Below are 18,994 nucleotides of genomic sequence, written 5' to 3'. Positions count from 1 at the left end.
CCAGTATCCCCAGTTAAACCCCGGTATAACTGGAAGCTCTGGGAAGAACAAGCCAAGGTGAGGATCGTCGGAGAGGGGACCCCCCACGTCAGTATCCAGCTGGAAAAAAAAGGGGGGGAGTCGTTAAGACAACGAGCATTACGGTGCTAACGAGGTGGGGAACGGTGCTGTGTGGTGAGGGGTTGCCGGCGGAGTCCCCGGGGAACACCTCCGGTGTTCCCCGGGGACTCCGCCGGCAACCCCTCACCACGGTGTCACCAGAATATAAATTTTAGGGCTCTACTCATGGTTATTGTGGCAAACCAGTGCTCACCAGTATTCCCAGTAAAGCCCAGGAACCAACAAAAAATCCTTACCGAGCAAGCGAGCAGCGCGGTAAACTTTTCCGGGAGGCTGCCTTCCATTTTTCCTGAAAATAGGCGATCTACCAGATTTTCACCTAAAATCGAAGGGGAGAAGAAAAGATTTAGAGTCACGACGGGGTAAAGCCGTGGGTTAAGATTTAATCCGCCGATGCCGGTGTTGGGCGTGGTGGGTGTTACCACGAGAGCGTACAACCAGAGCGAGGGGTGACAAGGGAACAGCCGGAGAGCGGAGCCTCGTGGCTCACGGCGTCACCGCAACGAGCCCTACGTTGGCAGGGAAACAAACCAACGTGGGCACGGTCCGGCGCCACAGCTCTCCGGTGGGATTTCAGCCCCGGCAGACTCCTGTTTGGCGGCTGAGGAGGTTTGGTAGAGCTAATTACAGACAATTTAAGCTAATTACAATGCTGGGATGGGACACGCATCCCTCCGGGACAGGCCTGTTGAACCCACCTCCTCATTCCTGGGGATTTCTTACGTCCCTCCGGATCGTCAGAGCGGGAATCTGCAACTGGAGAGGGAAAGAACGGCGTGAGCGGCACCGGAGGAGGCGGCACAGCTGGCTGGGCTCTGCCCGAGGGCTGCGAGGCTCCCCTGGGGTCCCCCTCGGGCTCGGGGGTGTCCGGGATGTCTATAACCTCCCCCAGGGGAGGGCGGGGAGAGGCCTCAAACCGTCCCGGGGTTGCTCTGGCAAGCGCTGTAGGAATGGCGGGGGCCACGCCAGGCCCCCCCACGCTGGAAGGCTTGCTGAATTTGGGGGTGGTGGAAACACAGGGGGAACCGGGCACAGCCGGGCCATGGGGGACACAGAGCCCCCCCAGCTCGCTGAGCCCCAATTCCCTCAGGGACACGCAGCCCCCCCCGGCCCGCTGAGCCCCAATTCCCTCAGGGACACGCAGCCCCCCCGGCCCGCTGAGCCCCAATTCCCTCAGGGACACAGAGCCCCCCCAGCTCGCTGAGCCCCAATTCCCTCAGGGACACGCAGCCCCCCCGGCCCGCTGAGCCCCAATTCCCTCAGGGAGACGCAGCCCCCCCCCAGCTCGCTGAGCCCCAATTCCCTCAGGGACACGCAGCCCCCCCGCCCCGGGAGACACACGGCCCTCTCCCCCCGCCCGCTGAGCCCCCTCCCCGGCTCTCGGAGGTGCGGTGACCCCCGGCCCAGGGAGGACTACCCTTCCCAGCATGCACCGCACCCCCGCAGTACCTCAGCGCGGCGGTGGCGGGGCCCAATGGAGCAGAAGGATCTCGCCCCGAGCCGCCCCGGAGAGCCCCCGCTCCTCTCCCGGTCCGTGGGAGCGGCCCCGACCGCGGATGACAACGGATGGCGGCGGATGAAGCCGGGCCGGGCCGCGCCGCCCGCCCCTCGCTGCCGCCGCCATCGCTGAGGGAAGGGCCGCGCCGGCGCGTGACGCCGCAAGGCAGCGCCACCTGGCGGGAGGGGGCGCCGGAGGGATCAGCGCATGCGCGGGAACGCCGCTGCCCGTCCGGGTCCGGGCCCTGCGCCAAGGCCGGGTTCCCCACCGCCTACGGGACCGAGGCCGGGAACGGGAACGGCACCGGCCCCACCGCCGGCCCGGCCAAAGGGCTCGGCCGCCCCTCACGGTCCCGCAGGGCGCTGGAGTGGGCGGGGCCACGCTGAGGGACGAGGCCACCGGGAGGTGGGCGGGGCTACGCCCCCAGGGGGGTGGGGCCTGTGTGCGGGGGGCGGAGCCTGCCCGCGGAGTGGGCGTGGCCAAGCGGGTGGGCGTGGTCGCTCCAGTACAGGACACTGGCTAACGCGGGTGGGCGGGGAGATGGGGGCCTGCGCATGCGCGCTGCGGTTCGCCTCCCCGCGCGGCCGGGGAGGACTGACGTCAGTCCTCCTGGCGGAGGGCGGGGCGCGGTGCACGCCGGGAAGCCGCCGCCCAAGATGGCGGCAGGATTGAAAAGTTGTTGGTGGCGCTGAGGCGGCTCCGGGCGGGCCGAGACCGGGAGCAGGAGCCGGAGCCGGGCGGGCCATGGCCGCCGCCGGGCAGTGAGGCTGGGCTGCTGGGCCCCGCCGCAGCACCGAGGCCGGGCGAGCACGGCCGCTGCGGGGATGCCCCAGAGGGGGCCGGGGCCGCCGCTGCCGGAGACATGGAGGAGGAGGGGGGCAAGAAAGGCAAGAAGGTGAGAGCGGGCCGCGCCTGGGCGGTCCCCGGCGGTCTCTCGCCGCTGTGGGGCCGCGCTGGGGGTGGAGGGTCTCTAGCGGGCCTCGCTGTACCTGCGGACGGGGCCCCCCCTCACCCCCGGGGCTGCCTCATCCCGGGGGCCGTGGCTGGCCGGGCCCTCAGCGGCCTGCGGTCAGCCTTGTCCTGAAGCCCTCCCAGGGCTGCCTGAAGCCTTTCTTGGTTTCTCAGGCCTCGCCTCCTCCCTGTGGTGGCTTCAGGCTTGGCCATGTCTGAGCTGAGAGTCTCCCCGTCGGTGTGGCTGCTCTGAGGGCCGGGGCCTGGATCCCCCTGCTATAAACCTCCTTCTCAGGGTACTTAAAACTTGAAGTTGCCGTGGCCTCGCCGCCTTCTAGGCGCTGCTCACGCTCAGCTGTGGTACAGGTCTGCTCCCACGGCTCTGCCGATGTCCCGGTCAGGGGCTGGTTTAACTTTCTGCTTCTCTGCCCGGGCTGCAAATGAGACAGCTGCTTAACGACACGGCTCAAAACACGTTCTGTAACGGTGGTGGATTGTCTTGTCTACTGATTGTAGCGCTAAACTGGGAGCGCTATATGCGTATGCACCTGACTTATATTTTTATATATGTTGAGTCAACTATAGGCAGGAGTGCTGTGCTGTGAGCCTCAAGGCCCAGCGAGCTCCATCTGTGTTGTCTGCAAAGAGGCTGATCTAATTTCTCTTGTTTAAACCTATTTTTACATCACAAGGGGGAGGTGAAGCTGGAGCTGCGGCTGGAATGCTTGCTGAGAGCAGCGCTCCCCGAGCGGGTGGGGGGTGGCTCTTTCTCTGCAGAAGAAACCCTTCCCTTGCTTTGATGACATAAGTGGGGGGAAACAAGCTATTTTTAGTCGTTTTGATTGGGGGCATCTGCAATAACCATGATCTCAGAAGGTGGCAGCAGAGTCTCCTGCTGAAACTCTGGTTTGAAGTGATCAGAATCTGTACAGAATGAGAAATATTAAATTCCTTTTTTGTTCTGGAGTTACCGGACAGGCTTCCCACAGCCGGAAAATAAAACCACCGACATCCCCTTGCGATGTCCGGTGACCTTTGTGTGGTGTGACAGGATCAGCAGCACAGGTGGGAAGAGAAATTATTTGTCTGGATGTGTCACGGTCCTGCTTTCAAGAAGAAACAACTCCGGCTGCTCTCTCCTGGGGCTGCGGATAATTGTAGAGTAACTTTAGATGGAAGGAACTGCCCGTTCTTTGTGGTAGGCAGTGACCGTAGGGCTGGAAGCGGTGCTCAACTAAAATACATAGACAAGATGTGATATGTTATAGAAGTGGAATTAGCTCTTGTTTCTGCTGAAAAATGGTTTTTCTGCTCTTTGGGGAAAATCTGGCAGGGTTTTTTTGCCTTGGAAAATGGGACTTCCCAGAAATGCTCTTTACTTCTGGCCAGACAGAGCGCTGTCGTACCGGCCAGTGTAATCTGGGACCTTCGTGCCACTGTCCGGGCACTTTTAGTGCAAGAAGGAGCAGCCAGCTGCTGTGGCCATGGCTCCTCGGGGCGGTTGGGGGTGGTAGGGACCTCGGGAGATGGCCCAGTCCAGCCTTCTGCTGGGTTTTAAGTTTCTCCAAGGGTGTGAAGGCTCTGCCATCTAGCCAGGCAACTTGTTCTGCGTTCACCCTCGTGCTAAGGAAACTTCTCGGCTGTTTTTTTTATTTGAGTGGGATTCGCTGTATTCTAGTGTGTGCCCCTTTCTTGTGTCCTGTCACCGGGAAAAGTCTGGATTCTTCTTTCCTCCCCCACCAGGTCCTTGTACGTGTTGATGTGATTCCCCACCCTCCTCCAGGCTGGACGATCCCGCTTCTCCTCATGCGATAGACACCCCGATCCCTAAACCCTCCTCGCAGCCCTTTCCCTGCTCCCACATGTTCCAGTCTCTCATGTACTGGTGACCCCAGACCTGGCTGCTCCAGGTTTTCCCTCCGCTTCCCTGCTGCGTTGCTGATGATCCTGAGGGACGAGGAGCTCCCCAAGACCCACAGGAGTGGAGCAGATGCCTGTGGCTCTTCTTGGTTGTCAAACCTGGTTAATTTGGCTACGGAGATGGGCGTATTCATCCGCTGTGCCGCAGCGGTTCCCAGCTGCAAGGAAAAACTCTTCTTCCCATTTTTTTATGCATTGTGGATCATTCCAGAAGGCAGGTTCCTGGCCCTCAGCTGGCGGCATTATGGGCTGAAACGAGGCAATCGAGTTTGTTTAGCACTTCTCCGAAAGGGATGTTAAGGTAGGCTTGGTCAGGACTAGGGAGAAAACCCCAGCCCTGCTTTGGGGCTAACTCTAGCTTTAGACAAAGCCTGTACTTGGTAAACTGGAGGCCTGGAAGTCCTGCCAGGTGCTTGTGTTCCCCGGCTTTAGCTTCTGGTGGCTCACGTATCCCAGCTGGAATACGACGGTGCAGGACGGAGGCCTGCGCTGTGAGCCTGCGCAGCTTCCTTGGTGCTCGCCGGTGCCGTCAGCTGGGCTGTGGGAACCGGCCCGGAGCTGGAGAGTTGTTGGTCTTGCGCCTGGGAGCCTTGGGCGAGGATGGATGTTCCTGGTGTGCTCCTTCCTGGAAAGAGAAGGGGTGGAGGGAGGATGGAGCTGGATTTCTTGGCTGCCCTGGTTGTTGTTTGCCTGTGGAGAGGGTTTTTCCTGCTGGTGTCTGTTGTAGAAACTCTTACAACATCTCAAGTCTGTAGGATGGCTGCCGGGCTGCTGCAGGTGAGCTGGCGCAAAGTACTTGCGTGGTTTTCCCGAAGGAATTCTCTGTGGGTGGCATCAGATGTTAGCATAAAATTCCTGACTTTTCCAGCTTGGATATGCCCTAGATAGCTGAGGTTGGCTTGATTTGCCTCTTCCCAGGGGTGAGTTGAGCTGCTTCTGCATGAAGTCTGAGGCCTCTTATAGCAGCTGCTTCAGCAGTTGCCAGATCTTCCTCATAAAGCTGATCTCGATCTGTGGTGCTAAATTCTTTGTGGTTTTAAATGCCAGTTAATATTGGGGATAGTGGCCAGTCCAGCAATTCCTTCTTCCGCAGACCGTTGGGAAATGTCTGCCAAAACTTGAGCTTGTAACTCCGAAGCATGCTTCGCTCCGCGCCAGAGGACTTGGGCAGCGGGGTTGTGTTCCGCGCTGGTGTGTGTGGAGGGGAAAGGAAAGCTGAGAAGCGTCTGGGGGGGAAGCAAGTGGTAATTAAATAGCTGAAATCGAGCCAGTTCTTCCTGAAGCTGGGTGTAGGGCGAGTGCCCAGCCTTAATGTAAAAAAAATGTTGAGGGGCTGAGGTTGAAGTCACAGCTTTGCGGGAGTTTGTTTGCAGGAAAAGTCACTTGAGCTTCCGTTGCTATCCCGAATATCCAGCTTGTTCGTGCCAGAATTAACCGCTGGGCTTTGAGAAGCCCCTCGCCTGTGTTCCTAGCTGATGCTCTGCTGCTGCAGGAATGGTTCTTCCATGACCTCACTTATTGAGGCCACTCGAGTGAAGGTGGTATCTGTATTTTTAGCTTGCTGGGAGGTTTTTAGGCTAATGAAAGCACACGTCTACTCAGACCCTACACTGCATGTGGAACCTAGGTCTGTGCTTTTCCCCACAGCTTGCCTTAGCTGTAGAGCATTCCTGTAGGCTGCCTGTCACCCGTTGCTCTCGTCTCTTCCGAGAGTCAATGCGGCAGCCCCGGCCTGATCACCCAGTAAATTTGTCGGGCGAGCTGTGACTCCTTGTGATAAAGCTCCAACTAACGCTGTCTGGTGCAGGGTCTGGTCACTTCACGCCTTGCTCCAAAGCTGCGCTGCGGAAGGTTGCACCAAGGGCGTGACGAGGAGTATTTAGCTCCTTTCTCTGATCTCCGTACCTGTGCAGGAATCTGAGCTGTGATCTGAAAACCTTTTTCCGGAGTCGGCAGTCCCAGGAGATGCGGCGAGTGCTGCTGCCTTCTCTGCTCCTGCTCCCCGGGCTCACGCTGCTGCTCGTGAGCAGATGTGACTTGTGGTGGAAAAGCAGCAGAAGCTGCCCGAGCATCTGCTGTGCTTGTGAACAAATGGGGCTGGGGTGCTGCCCTGATGGTGGGGAACTGCTGGACGGGGGAGGAAATCAGAGGGCTGGCCTTCAGTTGCTGGGAGGGCTTGGCTGGGGTAAGGCTGGCTGCCCTGGTCCCTTGCCGTGGCATGGATGGGTGGTGTGGTTTGGTGTGCCGGCACTGCCGGCTGGGCGTTGGCATGCTGCAAACCGCCGTCTCTTCCAGCGTGGCACTGGTATGAGGGGCACTGCTCTCAAAATAGGAGCCCAGCTTCTGAGCTCCCCTCGCCGACAGATCTAGCTTGAAGCGTTGGTGCCGATTAAAATAACGCAGTTTAAAGTACGACTGTTATCCAGCTGTGAGAGATCCTCTTGAGACCCCTCTTGCCAAGCCTCAAGATGCACCAGGCTCCTGAAGCGGACACAGATGGGTTGTGAATTGCTGGCCAAGGCGCTGCCCTTCCTGCTCTGTGCTTTAATCCAAATGCCCAGGCACTTCGGCCGCTGCGGAGTGGGGCGAGCTCAGCCAGAACAGCATTTAGGAGGCTCTCCTGCTCAGAGAGCAGCCTCCGGGCTCCCTTTGGAGCTAGAACCTCGTTTGCTCTGTACCTTAGCTGACACTTCCAGACACCAGACTCGTCTGAAGTGGCTAATACTCGATCTCTCTTCTGCACTGCTTTGTGCAAGCCTGGCTGGGGCTTGTGCAGGTGAGAACAACCAGAGATCTGCGATCCATCTCTCCGACATCCTCTGGATTTCCGTTGCTTATCCTGTTAAACCTTAACGGTTGCGGTTACGAACCCTGGTGCTGTTTCAGACGGAGCTTGGGAAAACTCCCAAGTGCAACTCAGCATTTCCCTAATCGCACTCAAAATCTCTGCTTATGTTCAGCAGCTCAATAAGGAGTAAATTTGGCATCCCCGTTCCCTCTGAAGGGATGATCTCCGGGTTGGGAAACGGGCTTTTCATTTTGAGAGCTGTCTCATGATCTAAGTCTTCGTGGGGAAGCTGGCCGACTCGCTAGACTGGGTTTTAGCAGCTGCTCTCCTTTGAACTGCCGGTGCTTGGCTTGGTGCGGGGCTCAGCGGGACAATCCTGTCCTTGCTGTTCTTGGCTGCTTCTGGCCTCGCTCCAGTTACAAGCAGGGAGTTGCTCTTTTTCTCTTCTCAGCGTTTCCTCCTGCCTCTGGAGGAAGCCAAAAAAATCTTCTGGAATATGAGGAGTGGAGGCTAAATGGAGGTGGGATCATCTTGGCTTTAGACTTGAACTAAAATGGAGGTGGGATCATCTTGGGTTTAGGCTTAAAGTCTGGAGTGGGGGAAATGTGGGGTAAAAGCTGGCTGGGGAGGAAAGGAGCAGGAGAGAGGGGGCTGTGGTGCGCTGGCCCCAAACAGGGCAGGTCTTGTGCCCTCTTCGGGGTGATGGCATCTTCCTCTTGATGCTGCTAAACCTTGGCCGCTTGGCACGAAGGTTTGGATGGTTCTGGTGGACCTTGTGGTGCTTGTACTTGTCCAACTTGCAGCAAGGAGTGATTTTAAAACAGTTACTTCAGAAATTAAGCTTAATTGTGCTGCTGGAACCAGGCCTGCAAAAGTTGAGAATTGCCCAGCTGAAATGCAGTGCAAGCCTGTCTCCTCGTAGGGTGTGTTTTAGTCTCATCCTTGCCCTACTTAGAGACCTTCCGCCTCATCTGGGGCGGAACAGGGACCTCTGGTGTCAGGAGGGACTGGGGGGACTCTGGAGAAATGTCTTGGTGTTGTCCTGCAGCACGGAGCTTTGCTCCAGGCTCTCCCAGAGGTCTGGGATGATGGTGAGATGCTGTCCTTGTGTGGTGGGTGACCTCTTCCAGCTCTGGGGTCTGAGCTGCTGGAGGTGGTGGCAGTTCTGGTGTGGGACGTCTCCAGCAGCCCCTCTCCTGGTCTTAGGTCTGCACCTTGGGGCTGGAGGGCCAAGAGTGGCTGTGGATGGGCGTGGAGCTGTGGGTGCAGGTGGGTTTGGAGCACACCTCATGTGGCTCTTCCTCAGGAGGAGCATACCCTGAGGACCAGGGGAGAGCTTCAGTGTCCTTACTGCACTGCCCATATCCTGATGACCTTGGGACTCTTGCGGTTGGTGGGGTTGTCCTGCGTGTTCAGTAGCCACGTGGCCACGATGGTGTACTGCTGCTCCGGGCCTCGGGGGGCCAGGGAGGAAACAGAGGCATGTCTCAAACACAATGCATGTCCCCAAAATAGGGATCCTGGCAGCTTGAGAGGCTGCTTGGGACCCGGCGCTTGACTTGGTTGAACGCAGGACGGCTGGCATTTTTTGTGGCTGAGGGCAGCGATCTGCGTGGTGAGGCTGGCGGGAGGAGCAGTCCCGCTCCCCTCCAGCCCAGCTCCTGCCCCTTCCTTGGTGCCGGCTCCAGGGCTCGTCTTCTGCCCACCCGGCTTCCTGCGCTGCCCGGCCTGCACCGTGGTGGGAGCAGGACAGCCCTTTCCTCTGGCAGGCGGCCACTAGATAAGAGGGTCTGCTGTCAGGGCCGTGGTCTGACTGGAGATGAGGGAGGTTGTCCCTAAAACCAGCGAGGGCTGTCAGCAGGCACTGGCACGGTGGCTGGGAACGGGAATACGTTCCCGCTTTGCTTCCCTCCTTGGATTGGGGACATACTGAGCTGGTGCTGTGTCTGCAGCTGATCTTTGAGGTTCAGGAGCTGCTCTGCAGACCTGTCCTGCAGCAGGATCTTCACAGCGGGGCTCCTTCATCCTTGGGTTGATCCTGCTTCCCCAGTCTTAAACTGGGAGAGGCAGCGAGCAGGTCATCTCGATCAGCGTTATGAATACATCTACTGCGCTGGGGTCCGCGCGTGGTGTCTCCTCGGGGCTGCTGCTTGTCCAGGCTGAAGGAGGCTTGGCCTGAGTTATGCAGCTCCTCTGGGCCTGTGGCCATCCCCACCCTGAGCACCTTCCTGCCTTTCCCAGCCTTCCCCTGGCCCCGTGAGATGGGCGGATCAGAGCTTGGCATCCAAGAAATGCGGCGCCTTCCTGGGTGGAAGCAAGTGAGAGTCTGCCGGGTACGTGGGGCGGGCAGCGTGCTGTGTGCCTTGCTCCGGATACTGCCCAGGCTCTGCCCGGCTGCTTGGCCGCAGACAAACCTGAAATGTTCTGTCCTCATTTCTCCCCTTCCATAACTGATGTTTTCAGTAAATGTTGCCACCTCACTGGTGTCCCTTTTCCAGATGACCAGTGCTCACCAGTGCAGGTTCCTGGGTTCTGATGTTCACCCCAGCACGAAGACGGACTTTCTGATCTTGACCTCGGCAGGAGCTCCCTGCTCCTCTTCCCTTTTCCTGTGCATCCTTCTGTCCTCCCCGGTGCCGCCTGGCACCGGGACGTGAATAACGGCTGTGACCGGAGGGGGATTCCCTGAGATGGGAGGCACTGGGGAGGACAGAGCTCTGCTTCAGAGTCACAGCAGTATCCTGACTTCCAGCTGGCTGTGACCTGTGAAATTGGATGCTCTGCCTTGGCTGCTCTGGCTCCCAGCAGCTACAGGGGGGTGTTTGGTTTGTATTTGCTTTCACCTATAAGGCTGTGCGGAAATACTTGCCCAGACAGAGTACCAGCGTGGTAATGAGGTGTCCCCACCAAGGCTCTTCTGAAAGCTCCAGTTGATGCTCCTGTGGCAGATTAAACATGTTGTCTTCTCCTGAGTGGTTACAGGGAGCAGAGGGAGAGTGTTCTGGCTGCTGCTGGTTCTTGCTACCAAGGTGTCTCTACCTCTCTACCCCTGCTGCTTTCCACCTTTGCGTGTGTCCTGGTTGTGGCTGCTGTGGGTTTTAAGGGTGGAGCAGCATGAGGGAGTCACGCTGGTGGCAAGGGGCATGGCTGGGGGATCAGAGAATCGCAGAACCCCAGACTGGTTTGGGTGGGCAGGGACCTCCCAGCCCACCCAGTGCCACCCCTGCCATGGGCAGGGACACCCTCCACTAGCCCAGCTTGCCCAAAGCCCCATCCAACCTGGCCTTGACCACTGCCAGGGAGCCAGGGGCAGCCCCAGCTTCTCGGGGCAACCTCTGCCAGGGCCTCAGCACCCTCCCAGGGAAGGATTGCTGCCTCCCATCCCATCTCCATCTCCCCTCCTGCAGCTTCAGGCCATTCCCCTTGGCCTGTCCCTCCCTGCCCTTGGCACCAGCCCCTCGCCAGCTTTCCTGGAGCCCCTGCAGGGACTGGAAGGGGCTCCAAGGTCTCCCCGCAGCCTTCTCTTCTCCAGGCTGAACCAGCCCAACTCTCTCAGCCTGAGGTCTCCAGAGCAGAGGTGCTCCAGCCCTCGCAGCATCTCCGGGGCCTCCTCTGGACTCATCCCTTTGGGGAGTTCATCCATGGCCAGTGATGGGCTCGGGCATGAGAGGAGTCACTTAATCAGGCTAAGACTTCAGAACCGTGGAAACTGATGATCCTGCTTTGGACCTGCAGCCTCTGGGAACCTTCATTGTGCACCAAAGTGCTGCTTTGCTGCCGAGACCGGCATGGGAAAGGATGAATCCTGCAGCAGCGCTTAATGTAACACAGATTTTTCCCTAGGCTCGCGTGTCTGCGTTGAAATAGTTTTGCTGTTGTGGGTTTTGCTCGGTACAAAATAACTCTACCATGTAATTGGGTAAATACTTGCTTTGCTGTTTGGTTAGGGAATGGCAGACAAAGCTCGAGCTTCCTACAGCTGCGTTGCTAACACAAGACGCCGGCTGAAGTAATGATACTGGTTTTCAAAAGTGTAATGCGCCCTCTAAAACTTTCCATGACAGAAGCCCTGACCCAACACGAGTCTGGTTCCAGCCCTGGATAAAAGCGTGAGGTGTCCCTGACCCTGCAGCCCTGGTCCCTCGTGATTTGTGGAGCAGCACTGGTGCCTCTGACATCTCCCTTGCACTTGTGTGACATCCAGAAAGGAGATAATGGTTTCTATTTCAGAGGTGCAGCCTGTTTCTGTGCTGGTGGAAGCCTGAAGCCATGCAGGCATAGCTCTCTGGGATGAGATGGTGCCTCTTTAGTCCAGAGACCTTGAACTTGAGCGGTTTCTGCATTTCCAGCACGCTGCCCTGATGCGTGGGGACTCGTCAGGCTGGCTGAGCCAGCAGACACAAGCTCTGCCCTGTGGGATGTGTTTCAGCCTGAGGCTGATCTCCACGGACCCGTGGCAGGCTGCGGAGCGTGGCTCTCGGGGGATATGACCAGGAAGCCCCCAGCTTTGCTGGGGGACCACCAGGATCTCAAGTCCTGAAGCGATGGCTTAGCAAAGACTTCGTGATGACTCAGCGGTGGCTCTTCTGCAGAGCCCCACTCCATTACCCACCATGTAGCACCATGTTCGCAGGGCAGCATTTCAGTCTCACAAAGCTTAATATCACTTTATTTTGCTTTTCACAAAGCTGTATCAGCCTCCAGTGTGCCTTTTGATCCTTTTGCCCTAACATTTAGTTGCAGCAAAAAAAAAAAAAATCAAGGTGGAAGGTGCTCTGCAGAACCACAGAGTTTAAGCTGACCAAGCAGGGAGAGCGAGGTATGAGGTCCCTCTTATCCTGACACCTGAGCGGCTCTGTGCCCCAGGGCTAGCTAGGTGCTTTATCTTGGCTACTGTAGGGAGCAACAGTTGTAGCCACTAAGTGTTTGTAGGTAATTGGAACGTATTTGTCGGGGACGCAGATAGATTAGCATTGCTGTGAAACTTTGGAAGCCTCAAGCTGGGGTGGGCCGATTCCTGGGAAGTTTTCCTTTGCCCATTTTGGGTTGGGGTACCAACGCCACAATGGCAGCTGCGGTTTGCGGTGCCCAGCTGCATTTGCACCTGCCTGAGGTCTTGTCTTCCAGCGCTGCTGGTCTGATGGCTTCTCTGGTGGTATCTCCTGCTCATCATCTCTAGCCTGTGCCCTTCCAGACACCTACAGTAGTTGTCCAGCCTGACCCACGCAGGTGTGTTCTAGCCAAAGTCAGCGATGGAACGAGGTGCTCTCACATAGCAGTGAGTATCCGAAGAGCTCTGTGTGACCAAGGTATTGCTCTGTGGATGTAGAGCAGAACAGGAGCAACCTTCTCTTCAACCAGTACACCTGGCAGGTTAACATGTTTGAAATGTAACTCGGCAGCCATTGGAGTTTGTAAATCTTCTGCTGTTGGAATCACAGACTGGTTTGGGTGGGCAGGGACCTCCCAGCCCACCCAGTGCCACCCCTGCCATGGGCAGGGACACCCTCCACTAGCCCAGCTTGCCCAAAGCCCCATCCAACCTGGCCTTGACCACTGCCAGGGAGCCAGGGGCAGCCCCAGCTTCTCGGGGCAACCTCTGCCAGGGCCTCAGCACCCTCCCAGGGAAGGATTGCTGCCTCCCATCCCATCTCCATCTCCCCTCCTGCAGCTTCAGGCCATTCCCCTTGGCCTGTCCCTCCCTGCCCTTGGCACCAGCCCCTCGCCAGCTTTCCTGGAGCCCCTGCAGGGACTGGAAGGGGCTCCAAGGTCTCCCCGCAGCCTTCTCTTCTCCAGGCTGAACCAGCCCAACTCTCTCAGCCTGAGGTCTCCAGAGCAGAGGTGCTCCAGCCCTCACATCATTAGGTTTTGGGTGACTTTGTCCCATTTCTATTCTTTCCAAAGAAGCTTCATGTTCCTCACCTCTGAGTCTAAGAACTTAACCTGTTTGTTGCACATCTCCGTGCTGTGGTGTGCCTGTGTCTGGAGCGGTACCTCCAGCAGAGAAGCACGAGCTTCTGACCGAGGAGGTAGATCTTGGCGAGCAGCTTGGCACCAGCAGCTGTTAGGAGAGAGGCGATGACAGGCTGATGGCATCACAAGATGTGCTGCGGACACGGTCCGTGCAGCCAGGCAAACCCCCTCTGCGAGTCTGGCAGAGCTTTGGGACGGCTCAGCGGGGTGAGCCAGGAACGGGATTTAAACCGGGAGGCTTGGATGAAGGAGAAGGAGTTTGAGGGTGCTCGGTCAGTCTGGTTGCAGAGGTTGTGTCCCTGTTTCTGATGGGAGATGGAAGGACAGGGGTCAGATGCTCTGCGCTTTGCTGCAGCAACAGCTTATTTCTCCAGGCTGAAGGGTACATGGCACGGGGCTGCTCTTTCCTCCTCCCCAGGAATTGGGAGACTCCGTGCCGATGGGACCATCCCAGACCACTGAAGGACTTCACAGGTGGCATGGGGAGCCTGACATAGGGACTTTAAACTCTTTTCACGTTCTCAATCTCAAACTACAACTGTTTATTTTCATGCCTTGCTTTCAAGACACTCGGATTTCCCCAGAGGCAAGGTAGGATAACCAACATTCACCGCATCAGCTCTGTTGGTATTCCCGAGGGATGATGAGCTTCTGTAAAATCACTGCAGCAGCGCTGGCCATCCTGGTGTCACTGTCTTCTGGTGCCTTAAGCACAGATGAAAGCAGGACTAGGGGATGAAAAAAATTGGAATTAATTACACTCTGTAGCGTAAGGGGAGTTTGTGTGTTTTTTCTTAATGCAGCTCTTGGTTCTGGGTGGCTGAACTGGGCAAAATGGGAGGTCTGGATCTGACCCGGAGCGGGCTGGAGGCAGCTATGGTCTCAGGTGGGTCAGCCTCTGTATTTACAGGGCAGAGAGAACTGTAAATAAAAAAAACACCAAAACCCAACCCTGAAATAAATGAACTTTGGCAGGAAAGCAGTGAAAGGATTTATGGAAACCGATGGAACTGCCAAGCTAATTGCGGAAGCCAGAGTATGCAGAGCACAAGGGTCAGAGCCCGGCTGACCCGCCTGTGGGCTCTGCGTAACGTGCTCCAACTGAATTCCTCTGGGCAGGAATGCCGATGGTAAAAGGATTCCTAAATCCCTGGTTTCTCAAAGCCATGGCAAAATTTTAAGTAAATAAATATTCTTGAGCATTTGGCTCCTAACAGAGGAAACATTGGGAGCCAGCCTGAGCGGTGCTGAGGGGTTCTGGGCTCTCCGTAGCCAGCTCGGGAGCTTGCTGCAGCCCCTGGGCAGCTTTGCCCCAGCTCAACCGTCAGCATCCCTCTGCTGCTGCCTCAGCTCGAGCCGCCTGCCTCATCCTGCTCCTCTGGAGGGGAACTACAGCTGATGCAGAGAGTTTGTGGGTCCGCTCTGGCTGCAGCTGCACCAGACAAAGGCTCTCGCCCTGATTTCTCACCTCCACCTCCCTGCGTGGGTCCTTACTCAGTCTGTCAAGCTTTTTTTTTTTTTTTTTTTTTTTTTTAGCATAAAAACCTCCAAGTTTTGGTCTGTGCTGGCTTGTTTTACTTCCTCACCTGGCTCTGGCCATTATATGTGCGGCTACACTGCTGTACCGGAGCGGGGTGAACCCCAGAGGCGGGTTGGGCTGGGGCCGTACCCCTTTGCCTTGTCATCTGCCTTCCAGAAATGTGTGATCGTGTCCCTGAGAGCTGTTGTCTTGCAGCGTGGCTTCTCTCTGCTTCATTTCAAAACAGCTCGGGGGCTTCGTGCCAGCGGCACTTTCCCTGTCTGTGCTTGCTGGATGGCTAAACCCACGGAGGGACGGCAGACGAGGGTTGTAGGGAATATCTGGCAAGCCCAGATCTTGAAAAAGAAAGATTAGAGACTTCTTGAAATGTCTCTGCAAATTTAGTTTTGACTTGCATAAAATTCTGCTTTACTTCATCCTGTTTTACTGGCTTTGATGCCAGTCAGAAGAGATACTTAAAAGCGATGTTTTCCATAAAGTCCTTCAAATTCTTTGCTTAGTCTTGCCTAACTAGTGTGTGTCTGCAGACTTGGTCATCAGCCATTTAATAGTCTTCTCTTTGTCTCCCCAGGTGCCTTTTTGTGTTTAGTCAGAGGCCTATCACCAAACCTTTCTAGCATTGATACAGTAAGAGTTCGCCGAGCAGACTTTTCTTAACCAAAGCAAATATTCTAAGCTCTGAAAACCCATGTAGAAAGTGTGCTTCACGCTGCTAGATGTGGACAGCGGGCTAAGTGAACTTCAGGGCTTCCCTGCTTTTGTTCTGTAACCTTCTTAGGTTAGTAAAATAAAGTAATTTATTAAAAAGAGGAAATGGCCACTTTTCCTGGTTTAATTTGAGGTGTGAAGCCTCTCTTCCTGCCTCTCATGCAAGCAGTTCTCAAATGTGGAAAATCTCCAGAGTCTGGCTGGGCTGGCGCTGGTGGGATGTTGCCTTCGTGACCCACCATCCCGTGTGGGACCACGGAGTCGTGCCTGTCCCAGTCTCTTCCAAGGAGGAGCGGGGCTTTGAGGACCTCAGCAGTGGGCTGGAAGGAGATGATCGAGTCCATCCCTCAGTAATTACTGGGAGGGTAATTACTGAACCATGTTGCTTTGATGTTTCTGGCAGGGACTGAAGGGGCCCCGCTGCTAAAAGAGGTTTGGGGTTTTACTTTCCAAAGCACGCTTCCAGCAACCTCTCCTTAGAAGTGTTTTCCAGCCGCCAATCATGGACATTGCTCTTGGGTGGGAGTGTTTGGAGCTCCACATCCTTTTCTTGCAGGAACCGAAAGCCAAGGCCTCGTTAGCGCTGTGCTAGAGGGATTAATTAATTTGTAACGTCACCAGGGTGTCTGCACAGACCAGGAAGGGCTTTAGGGCAATGTGGGTTTATGCGCAGCCTGGAGAGAGCCGAAGGCGTCTTGAAGACCTGGGTACATCACTGGTGCGGTGGGGGAAGGAGACCCAGCACTGGAAGGAGGTTCCATCTGACCATGAGGAAAAACTTCTTCCCTCTGCAGGTGACTGAGCCCTGGGACAGGCTGCCCAGAGAGGTTGTGGAGTCTCCTTCTGTGGAGAGATTCCAAACCCGCCTGGACGTGATCCTGTGCGACCTGCTCTGGGTGATCCTGCTCTAGCAGGGGGTTGGACGGGATGATCTCCAGAGGTCCCTTCCAACCCCAACCAGTCTGTGAATCTGTGACTGGGGGTGAGGAGCAGCAGCATGGAGGACACACCAGAATGCAGCTCAACAAACATGGCTTGTGTCCCTCTGTGAAACACTACTGCCATCAGAGACCCCTTTTTTTTAAGCTCCTACATGTGTTGGTGGGTCCGCAGCTTGGGAAGCGTGGTGTGCCTGGAGGAACAGAGTGCTAGACAGGAGGCAAAATAAGAGGGGGTTGAGGACTTGGTTGCAATGCTGAGCTTTCGTGGTTGGAAGTCACCTGGGATGACTTTGACCTGGTCTGGCAGCTCGGTGCTGCCTGAAGGGGAAGGTCTAATCCCTTTCCTCTCCCCTCACCGGGCATGACAACGTGCTGGGCTGTTGGGGGTGGGTTTGAAAGGTGTCTTTCTGTGGATCTTGCTGTTAAAGGAGATGGCAGAGCTGGTGAAGCCAGGGGCTTGGGTGGGATGAGTGCGGTGTGTCAGCCAAAAGCTTTGTTTGGTGGGGAAGGAGGAGTCTTCTACTCCCAGGCTGAAGATAAGCCTGCTCTGGGTGTTGCAGGAGATGCTGGGTTGGCTTGGCTAGCGTGGTGGCTGTGTTCCATCTCTCTCTTAAAAATCAGTGCCTCTTTGAGAAGAGTCTGAGAAGTCATTAATCTTGTGATGTAGTGGCTTAATATATGGTCAAGCTTGGCAGGGTGTGCCTCCCTGGATGTTCTGGACAGCCTGGCCATGCAGAAGGAGCTGGTACGTATTAAGAGGACAAAGAAGAACTTAACCAGTAAAAGTTGGGTTTGCCAAGTCCTCTTCAAAGATGCCGTGAAAGGAAAGAGGCTGAGGTGCCTCCCTATGGGTAAAAGCTTTTTGTTGTTTATTGCTGGGGAAAAAATGCAACCATGCCTGGAGTTGTCCTCGAAGCTGGAGTTAGGGGAGCAGCTCTGCCCTCTGCTTTTGGGGAGCTCGGGAGATGTTCCGTGGGGGGCCTGCCTGGGACTGGTGCTTGGTTACAACCGGGAAACTGGTGCCACTGCACCTTCAGCTGGCTTCGTTGGTGGCGAACGCTGGCTGAGATCTTTGTGCATAGGAGGAGATTGGGTTTGGGAGAAGGTGATTTTAGGGTGTCTTAAAACAGCTTGGGAAGTCACCCCCGAGGCTTTCCAGGGACACTGTGAAATTCCCCGTGTCCTGAATGGGACTAAAGGGGCAGATGTCCTGAGCGGTGATCTGGAGAACCTGTTCTTGAGTGAGCTGCCCAAAATAACGATCCTTGGATAGCTTTTCCTGCAGCTATGAAGGCAACATCAGTCCACCGGCCTCTGAGCCTGGTACACGCCTGGATGAGCAGCTGGGCAGAGGCTGGCTTGCAGCATCCTCGGTGCTGTCTGACTGCAGAGGGTCCTTCGCTGCACGGCTGTTGGAAGCCACCTTTTCCCTAAGGACTCCCGAAGGACCTGGTGCTACTGCCACATCCTTTGTTTTTTACGGGAAGGGGCGCCGGAGGTTCCTTGGTGCCCCCCGTGCTGCCTGCAGGGAAGGACAGAAATGCTTGAGGGTGCGTAAGCTGCAAACATGTTCTTAATGTGGGGATTTGGGCTCCTTGGACTGAGGAAAATGAATAGCAACGCGTCCTGGAGAACATGCTAAAACAAACCAGACCTTATTTCCTACTGCCAGAAGCCTCCTGAGATCCTTTATCTGACAGTCTAGACAAAAACCTGTCAGGCAGTTTACGTCTACACCAAGCGAAGGCAAAGGTTATTTCCCTGTGAAACAGTCCTCTCAGCAGCCAGCCATGAACTATGTGATTACAAGTCTGGGGGTTTCACCTGTCCTCTCTCAGTATGCAAAAAAAATGGGACTAATTGTCCAAAAACTGGAACTAAAGTGGCTGCGCTGGTCGGGCATGGGGGAGCTTAGACATTCCTATGGCCGTTGCTTCCTTCCCTTCTCTGAGGTCTTCGGGCTTGGAGTGGCTGGTGTTACCAAATGCTTGTTTTATTTTGTACGCTGCGTCGAGGCTGAGCAGTCTTTTGGTGACCTTAATCATCGTGTGGCTTTTCCAGACCGTGCAAGAGTAAAGCCTTGTGTCAAACGCTCTTGAGCTTTGGGATAAAGAGGTTACCTGCTCTTCAGATGCTGTGACATGAGTGCCAGCGGAGCTTGGGACAGATCTTTGCAGGCTTTGTGTTGATGTGGATGCTGTTTGCAGCCGTCCAGCTTTGACTGTCCTGCCCTAAACCCTCAGTCCTACGATCCTCAGTCTCAAAGCTTCTTGCCTTGATGGTGGTGACATCTCCTGTCAGATGTCCCTCATCCCATAAACTCCATTTTTGTGTTCACACAAGGTGAATCCACTGCCCTGGCTGTCCATGGAAGATGCCAAAAGGCCACGGTCTCTATTTTTAGGCCAAAAAATTGTTAGATGCTTTCCTCGGTGTCCGTGGAACCAAAGCTGTCTGCCTTACTGGGGTCTTGGGTGGCCTACAACTGGGAAGAGACCTCCGGTGGAAAACACCGGTAAGCCAGAACCTCACCTTTCCTGTGGCTGTCTGGTGGT

General features: G+C 56.1%; 1 protein-coding gene, 1 long non-coding RNA gene and 1 other non-coding gene across 3 annotated transcripts in view; 1 reads left to right on the top strand and 2 right to left on the bottom strand.

Annotated features, from left to right (window-relative positions):
- Window positions 1-80: 80 nt before the first annotated feature.
- On the bottom strand, window positions 81-1,797 carry LOC142600811 (uncharacterized). The gene is made up of 4 exons (XR_012834368.1): window positions 1,570-1,797; window positions 819-870; window positions 357-439; window positions 81-99 (listed from the first exon to the last, which is right to left on the bottom strand). It is a non-coding gene; the product is annotated as an uncharacterized LOC142600811 (long non-coding RNA).
- Window positions 982-1,115, bottom strand: LOC142600854 (small nucleolar RNA SNORA9). The gene has a single exon (XR_012834377.1). It is a non-coding gene; the product is annotated as a small nucleolar RNA SNORA9 (small nucleolar RNA).
- Window positions 1,798-2,237: 440 nt separating the features above from the next.
- The window catches only part of CCM2 (CCM2 scaffold protein), a 36,973-nt gene continuing 20,216 nt past the window's right edge, over window positions 2,238-18,994 (top strand). Inside the window, exon 1 of the mRNA XM_075746913.1 lies at window positions 2,238-2,513. Coding sequence (XP_075603028.1) covers window positions 2,481-2,513 — 33 coding nt within the window. The 5' untranslated portion in view covers window positions 2,238-2,480. The remainder of the gene's footprint in view (window positions 2,514-18,994) is intronic.

This window comes from Balearica regulorum, chromosome 2 (assembly GCF_011004875.1).
Source record: "Balearica regulorum gibbericeps isolate bBalReg1 chromosome 2, bBalReg1.pri, whole genome shotgun sequence".
Taxonomy (NCBI): domain Eukaryota; kingdom Metazoa; phylum Chordata; class Aves; order Gruiformes; family Gruidae; genus Balearica; species Balearica regulorum.
Note: the sequence above shows the minus strand (reverse complement) of the source record. Positions and strands in the feature narration are given on the sequence as shown.